General features: G+C 42.4%; 2 protein-coding genes across 2 annotated transcripts in view; one reads left to right on the top strand and one right to left on the bottom strand.

Moving 5' to 3' along the window:
- lamc1 (laminin, gamma 1) overlaps positions 1 to 8,104 on the bottom strand; it is a 327,165-nt gene that overhangs the window by 141,922 nt on the left and 177,139 nt on the right. The window lies entirely within an intron of this gene.
- LOC308093288 (adhesion G protein-coupled receptor E5-like) overlaps positions 2,486 to 8,104 on the top strand; it is a 48,913-nt gene continuing 43,294 nt past the window's right edge. The window contains exon 1 of the mRNA XM_080439583.1: positions 2,486 to 2,625. Coding sequence (XP_080295709.1) covers positions 2,595 to 2,625 — 31 coding nt within the window. The 5' untranslated portion in view covers positions 2,486 to 2,594. The remainder of the gene's footprint in view (positions 2,626 to 8,104) is intronic.

The raw sequence follows: 8,104 nt of genomic DNA, 5'->3' as shown, positions 1-8,104 counted from the left end.
GCTAAACTGACAATGGGTACAACGGCAATGGCATAATACCTTCTATCTTATATGTTCCTATCTTTTATATGTTTTATCATGTTTGATCTTTGTCTATTTTTTTATTTTATTTAGAAGCACAGTGTGCCTCATTCATGAAATGTGCGTCCGATCACATTTGATCCTTACGCACTTCTACGAGCGTTTCCATCTGATCCTTGGCATTCACAAAACTTAAATGGCCACTGAGCCGACCACGGTAGCTGTCAGGCTGGTGCTCACGCTGTTAGCCTTGAACCGTGTGTAGAATGAGTTCAAGGGTTCACCACCGTAGCGTCAGTACTCCTGATTGACCTTGTACAGCTGATTATTAGTGAAACTAATTAGTGATAGAAAAGTTGTTTGCGAATATTAACGTGGCAGGTGTTTGTAAATTGAACCCCAGATTTTAAGCCAACGTGTTTGTTTGTTTAAACTTTTTTTAAATAGCTGTTTGAAGACATTAAAACTATTCTTTTGCATTGTACAGTGGTCTCCCTCCTCAATTGTTTTTTTTGTAAATTGAACCTGCCTTAATGAAGTTCTATTGAAATGTTCTGAAAATGAATAAATCAACAAGTGAACTGTTTTTGGTTTGTCCTTCATTTTATTGTTTCTAAATGTTATAATTGAATGGCCCGCACTGAAGAGATGCCTGAAGAAGGTCTATTGACCGAAACGTTGCCTAAATAAAGTTGTTCGTATTGTGCGAGTGTAGGTGTGCGGGTCATTTTATTATATTCTATAGTCTGATCCCTGCCTATGCACCTGTCTTTGAGCTGATCAGGTGTGCATAAGACTTTGTCGTTTCCATTGTTTCTACATGAAAATAATGTTAGAAAACATTGAATATTATGTAATTCTATTGCACTGATGAAATAATAATTTCACGTGGCAACCTGTTCCGCCCACCACAGCGTGACAACTTGGACAGTGCCCCCGTCGACTCGCAAGGTCATCGATAGATAGATAGATAGATAGATAGCATAACAAGCAGCATTATTTCATTTCATTTCAAGCTTTATTTAAATACACTGAGACCCTCTTTTCTAGTTGTGCTGAGATTACAAGTCTGAGAGAGCAGACTTTCCAAGCTCAGTGGAGACACGTGGAATCTCATTTATCAAACAGTCCTGAGAGCGCATATGATAGGCACTAGTTTTCCACTGCAAAAGAGAATTTAGACAAGAGAGTAAACCCCCAATTAAAACTTTATAAAAAAATTCAAACCCATGCTGTTCTCTCCTACTCGCAAGGGAGGGCCAACCAACCTTATTATACAGTATGCAGTGATGGGTGTTACAGCTGTTGCCTGTTATAAACCTGTGTCTAATATAATGAATGAAAACAATGTGAGCTACTGTTTTCAAACGTGCATTTCCACTTCATGACAGGCAGGAGGCAATGTACCTCAATACCTCATACAGGATGGGTTTTATGAATCTAAACTACAGAGACACAAAATAGTTGACTGCATTTTTCATTTTAGAATAGTGGGTGTTACACTTTGTTTTAGTTTAGTTTTCTTTCAGGAGACTGTGAAGAAAAGGCACACAGGCCATTTTGCACCTTTTGATTTCTGATTGACTTTAAAACTGCAATCTGTAACATTCTGTAGGAGTTGTAGCAAAAAGTGTGTTTTGAAGAAAATGGTGTAAATGGCGTAACATCTAATGGGTGTGGAATTGGGTGTGGCCTATATCGGTTGTGTCATGATCCAAGGAATCCAGAGGAAAAAAATATTTTTGATTGTACAGCCTACTGTTCAAGAGTTATAGGCCAAAACAAAGTGACCTGTTATAGCCCCACCACGATGCCACTTTGAAACATTTGTGGTGGAGTCTTCCTTGGCACACTGGGAGTGTGCGTGCAAAGTTTAAGGCTGATCATTGCAGCGGTGTCCAAGAGTAGTTGTTATCAGACGAAGGGGGCGGAAACATAATCTCTGCATCACAGCCTGGTGGACTTTATTTTGAATTAATACTCTAACCCTGCAAAGTAACTGGTAACTATAGCTGTTGAATAATTGTAGTGGAGTAAAACACAGTACAATATTTACCTCAGAGAAGTAGTGGAGTAAATGTATAAAGTTTTGACATTTTTAAATACTCAAGTAATATATATATACAAAAACGTTTCTACTGAAGTGCAGTACTTGAGTAAATATACTTTCATGCTTCCCAAATTCCACCACTGCATCGTTAGAAAGCCTATACCTCTGAGGAAGAAGTTATGACACTCCTTCATACAAGGCAGTCGCTTCGTGTTACTTTTACTTTCTCTTCATCTTTCTCTTCCTCTTCTGCTCTCGTGCAGATAGAGCCAACTCTATCGTGAGCATCTGATCTGTGTGAATGCAGGAAACCACAGACTGTTGACCAATCGTCACATCAGCCTTTTTAACATGATACCGCTTCCTGGCTGATCTTCCTGTCTGTGTAGCCCCTGCCCGACACAAACGAACGAACGAGTTGAGCATTCTACAAAATATTATTATTATTATTATTATTATTATTGTAAGTGTTTAGATCTGGTGTTCTGGACAAAGGAGCAGAGGTTGTGGTTGACATGTTGACATGGAGCCTGGGAAGGTCTTACTGATTATAGGTAAGTCTGGTGTGTGTGTGTGTGTGTGTGTGTGTGTGTGTGTGTGTGTGTGTGTGTGTGTGTGTGTGTGTGTGTGTGTGTGTGTGTGTGTGTGTGTGTGTGTGTGTTTTTGTGTGTCAAGTCAATATATAACATCACTTGGACACATCATCAGTGTTTTTACCTGGAGTCAATGGGTGTTTCGGGTCTTGCAACAGAGACCCTCCTCCAGGCGACCCGACCGAGGCTGATCAGACCCCGGCCTGTGTGGCATGCTACTGCCCCCATGCACTGTCTCTTGGGGATAGTTAGAGACAGTGCTAACTAGGGGGTTAGGGTTAGCCTGGCACTAGCCAGATTGACAACGCAGATCCACCCACACGTGCTGTATGTGTCAAAGATAGTCTTACATTTAATTCTTGAATCAGCTTTTGAATTAACTTCACAGACTTTTTCATTGTGTTTCCATTCTGATAAATTCCCACTGTAATGTATTTTTATATTATTATTATTATTACGGAGCCAGAGCTCAGCTCTGGACCTGTTTTAATATTGCCTGTATTCTTCTGTTTCTGCCACTTTTCGCAGTTCTGGCTGAACCGTGCTGTCGCTTTTTACGAAACTCGGCCATATGGTAGATGGTCATGAAAAACTATCAAGAAATAAATCTCACAATCTTTCGTCAAAAGGTGGCGCTATAGCACTCAATTGAAAATGCCAACTTTGAACAGGTACAACTCATGCCCTGTTTGACCTACAGCCATGAAACTTGGATACACATATGCGTCTCTTCATGCTGAACAACTTTCACCCTCTGACTTTTGACCTCTGACCTTTAGATCTCCCACCATTTTGAATTATATGAAAAACAGTTAAAACCTCCTCCTGGGATTTTTGAGTAATCTGCACGAAACGTTTTACACATGAACTTTGGACCTATGCCGACAAACCTGTGCAAAAGATTTTCCATAAGTGAAAAAATGAAGCTTTAATGAGCCAATGAATATTGCAGTTTTATGACAATTATTCATCTGCCCCTAACACATACTGTACATGCAGACTCACATTTCTTTGAAACTTTGCGGTAATGTTGAGGGTCATTCCAAATATCACTGAAACCAATCTTACTCCAATTGGTCAAAGGGGGGCGCTATAGCGATTTTTAAAAAATGCAAACTTTAAACAGGTAAAAGTCATGCCTCGTTTGGCCGACAGCCATTAAACCTGCTTACACATGTGCCTTGACTCATGAGGAACACATGTATCACGTTGACCAGTAAGCTCCGCCCTTAGATTGTCCGCAATTTTGAGCAGTTTGAAAAACACTTAAACCCAGGATTTTTCAGCTATTTGCGTGAAACTGTATCATCTGTGTGATCTCCTTTTTCACAGGTTTTTGTCTGTTGGTATACATGTGCAAACGGTAAAGATAACATGAAATGCTTATTTGAGAGTATGTTTTTTCAATGTATGACGTACTTCATTGTGAAAATAGCCGATCTACAATCTCACAACTTTTCAGATAGCAACGTTTTGTGAGCTTGTAGATCGGCTGCTTTCACTGGTTTCGGTTTCGAGGAGACATACAATTTCTCTATTGGTAAATGGTTTGTGAACGAGTGATCTTAGTGTTAGTGTTAGTGTGAATTCTTTTTTCACTGGTTCTGGTCTGTTGGTCCAATGGCGTCTCGCTTCAGCATCAGCCTCTGGATCCAAGGTCGCCAGTTCAAGCCTCAACTCTTGCTGGCTACTTCTCAATTGTATCGCACAAAACATGACTGTATCAATTAATGCATGCGCAACTGTTAAAGGTAACATGAAATGCTTCTTGGAGAGAGTATTTTTTGCAATATATGACAAAATTGTGAAAATAGCCGATCTACAATCTCACAACTTTTCAGATAGCAACATGTTTCTGAGCTTGTAGATCGGCTGCTGTGTTATCTTTTTTTTCACAGGTCTTGTCTGTTGGTCCAATGGCTTCTCACTTAAGTGAGTGCCTCATGACTGCAAGGTTGCCGGTTCAAGCCTCACTTGATGCAGACTCATTTAAGTTGAATTGCAAAAAACATGAATGTATCAATGAATACTTGTGCAAAGGGTAAAGATAACATGAAATGCTTATTTGAGAGGGTATGTTTTTGCAATGTATGACATACTGTACTTCATTCTGAAAATAGCCGATCTACAATCTCAAAACTTTTCAGATAGCAACGTGTTTCTGAGCTTGTAGATCGGCTGCTTTCACTGGTTCACTTTTATCTTCAACAGACAACCTCAGCCTGGACAAAGCTATAGCACTATAGGTAGTGTTGCAGCCTGTCAATCCGAAGGTTGAGGGTTTGATTCCTGTTAATGGCAATAGGTTGAGACGTCCAATCAATCCATTCTGCTTCCATCTCTCTCTCTCTTCAATCTATTCCGTTTCCATGTCTCTCTCTCCGCCCTTAGATTGTCCGCAATTTTAAGCAGTTTGAAAAACACTTAAACCCAGGATTTTTCAGCTATTTGCGTGAAACTGTATCATCTGTCTGAATCTTTTTTCACAGATTTTATCTGTTGGTCCAATGGCTTCTCCCTTAAGTGAGTGCCACACGACCGCAAGGTTGCCGGTTCAAGCCTCACTTGATGCAGACTCATTTAAGTTGAATTGCAAAAAACATGACTGTATCAATGAATACATGTGCAAACGGTAAAGATAACATGAAATGCTTATTTGAGAGTATGTTTTTTCAATGTATGACGTACTTCATTGTGAAAATAGCCGATCTACAATCTCACAACTTTTCAGATAGCAACGTGTTTCTGAGCTTGTAGATCAGCTACTTTCACCAGTTTCAGCCAGGGGCTTGGTTCTGATCTTCAACAGACAACTTCAGCCTGGATGAAGCTGTAGCACTACAGGTCGTGTCTCAGCCTGTGAGTCCGAAGGTCGAGCGTTCGATTCCTGTCAATAGCAATAGGTTGAGGTGTCCATGTGTGAGGTTCTTAACCTGGGATTGCCCCCCTGCGTCCTATGTATGTCCACCTCAGCTGGGTCGAGCTTAAAAGTAATTTCACCTGTTGGAATCATTTGCTTTGTCTCAATTTCAATCTATTCCGTTTCCATGTCTTATTGTGCTATTATTGCACTTTGCTTTTTGTCTGTCTGTCTCTCTGTCTCTGTGTCTCTCACTCTGTGTCTCTGTGTCTCTCTGTCTCTGTCTCTGTGTCTCTCTGTCTCTCTGTCTCTCTGTCTCTGTGTCTCTCTGTCTCTGTGTCTCTCTGTCTCTCTGTCTCTGTGTCTCTCTGTCTCTGTGTCTCTCTGTCTCTGTGTCTCTCTCTGTCTGTCTGTCTGTCTCTCACTCTGTGTCTCACTCTGTCTGTCTGTCTGTCTGTCTGTCTGTCTGTCTGTCTGTCTGTCTGTCTGTCTGTCTGTCTGTCTGTCTGTCTGTCTGTCTGTCTGTCTGTCTGTGTCTCTCACTCTGTCTGTCTGTCTGTCTGTCTGTCTGTCTGTCTCTCACTCTGTCTGTCTGTCTGTCTGTCTGTCTGTCTGTCTGTCTGTCTGTCTGTCTGTCTGTCTGTCTGTCTGTCTGTCTCTCTGTGTCTCTGTCTGTCTGTCTCTCTGTCTCTCTGTCTCTCTGTCTGTCTCTCTGTCTCTCTGTCTCTCTGTCTCTGTGTCTCTGTCTGTCTCTCACTCTGTGTCTCTGTCTGTCTGTCTGTCTGTCTGTCTGTCTGTCTGTCTGTCTGTCTGTCTGTCTGTCTGTCTGTCTGTCTCTCTGTGTCTCTGTCTGTCTGTCTCTCTGTCTCTGTCTCTCTGTCTGTCTCTCTGTCTCTGTGTCTCTGTCTGTCTCTCACTCTGTGTCTCTGTCTGTCTCTCACTCTGTGTCTCTGTCTGTCTCTCACTCTGTGTCTCTGTCTGTCTCTCACTCTGTGTCTCTGTCTGTCTCTCACTCTGTCTGTCTGTCTGTCTGTCTGTCTGTCTGTCTGTCTGTCTGTCTGTCTGTCTGTCTGTCTGTCTGTCTGTCTGTCTGTCTGTCTGTCTGTCTGTCTGTCTGCCTGCCTGCCTGCCTGCCTGCCTGCCTGCCTGCCTGCCTGCCTGCCTGCCTTTTTTTCTCTCAAGTTGAGTGTTCTATGCTTCTATGGCTTATTCTGCAAATTACTTATAGTTTCTTCTTTCTTTTTTTTCTCTGCAAAACCTGGCCCTGTGTTATCGCTGCTTGCAGCTATATTTATTATTATTATTACACTTATTATTATTACACTTATTATTATTATTATTATTATTATTATTATTATTATTATTATTATTACATTTATCGCGTTTTGTGTCCACGAGCCATAGTCCCTATGCCCTGTGGACACGGACAATTTCTGGGTTCCACTGTACAGTCTGTGGGGGCGTGAAAATTCACCGGGGGGACTCTAAATGTCTTCTGGGCCCCCCTCTGCGTGTGGATACCACTTGTTCGCCCATCAGTCCCACGGATGATTTTTGTTTCCTTTTTTTGTATTTAGGGTCCTTTTCTGCAGTTCAAGCATAATTCCACAGGGTGGCAGGCTATTTTCCAAAACTATTGGAAGTGGACATGTGTACACAGCCAGCATTAACTATTACCGATGGACACAAACTCATGTAAAACTATTGCCCGTGGACACAGTGGTTAATCTCAAGTGCAAAGGGGCTACAGGGCTGACAAGAGCCTAGTACAGCCTAATAGAGCCTATTCTAGTCTAGTAAGGCCTAGAACATTCTAGTCTAGCCTATTCCAGCTGGACCCAGCCCTGTATAGCCTAGTACAGTCATCTAACTACCCACATACCCTATAGGCTATTCTCCCACTGGGCTGGACTTGGGTGTGCTGGAATGTGCTGGGCTCTGGTGGGCTGTAATGGGCTCTGGTGGGCTGTGCTGGGCTGTTAGGTTGTATGGGGCAGTACTGCACTATAGCCTAGAAATGTTCATGTAAAACTATTGCCGGTGGACACAAACTCATGTAAAACTATTGCCCGTGGACACAGTGGTTAATCTCAAGTGCAAAGGGGCTACAGGGCTGACAAGAGCCTAGTACAGCCTAATAGAGCCTATTAGAGTCTAGTAAGGCATAGAACACCCTAGTTTAGCCTATTCCAGCCGGACCCAGCCCTGTATAGCCTAGTACAGTCATCTAACTACCCCCATACCCTATGCTATTCTCCCACTGGGCTGGATTTGGGTGTGCTGGAATGTGCTGGGCTGTGCTGGTCTCTGGTGGGCTTTAATGGGCTCTGGTGGGCTGTGCTGGGCTCTGTTAGGTTGTACGGGGCAGTACTGCACTATAGCTTAGACATTTTCATGTAAAACTATTGCCGGTGGACACAAACTCATGTAAAACTATTGCCCGTGGACACATTGGTTAATCTCAAGTGCAAAGGGGCCACAGGGCTGACAAGAGCCTAGTACAGCCTAATAGAGCCTGTTAGAGTCTAGTAAGGCATAGAACACCCTAGTTTAGCCTATTCCAGCCGGACCCAGCCCTGT

The sequence above is a fragment of the Gymnoscopelus braueri genome (genome assembly GCF_963280865.1).
Source record: "Gymnoscopelus braueri genome assembly, chromosome: 10".
In the NCBI taxonomy this organism is placed as follows: Eukaryota; Metazoa; Chordata; class Actinopteri; order Myctophiformes; family Myctophidae; genus Gymnoscopelus; species Gymnoscopelus braueri.
The sequence above is the reverse complement of the archived record's forward strand: the minus strand, read 5'-3'. Positions and strand labels throughout refer to the sequence as shown.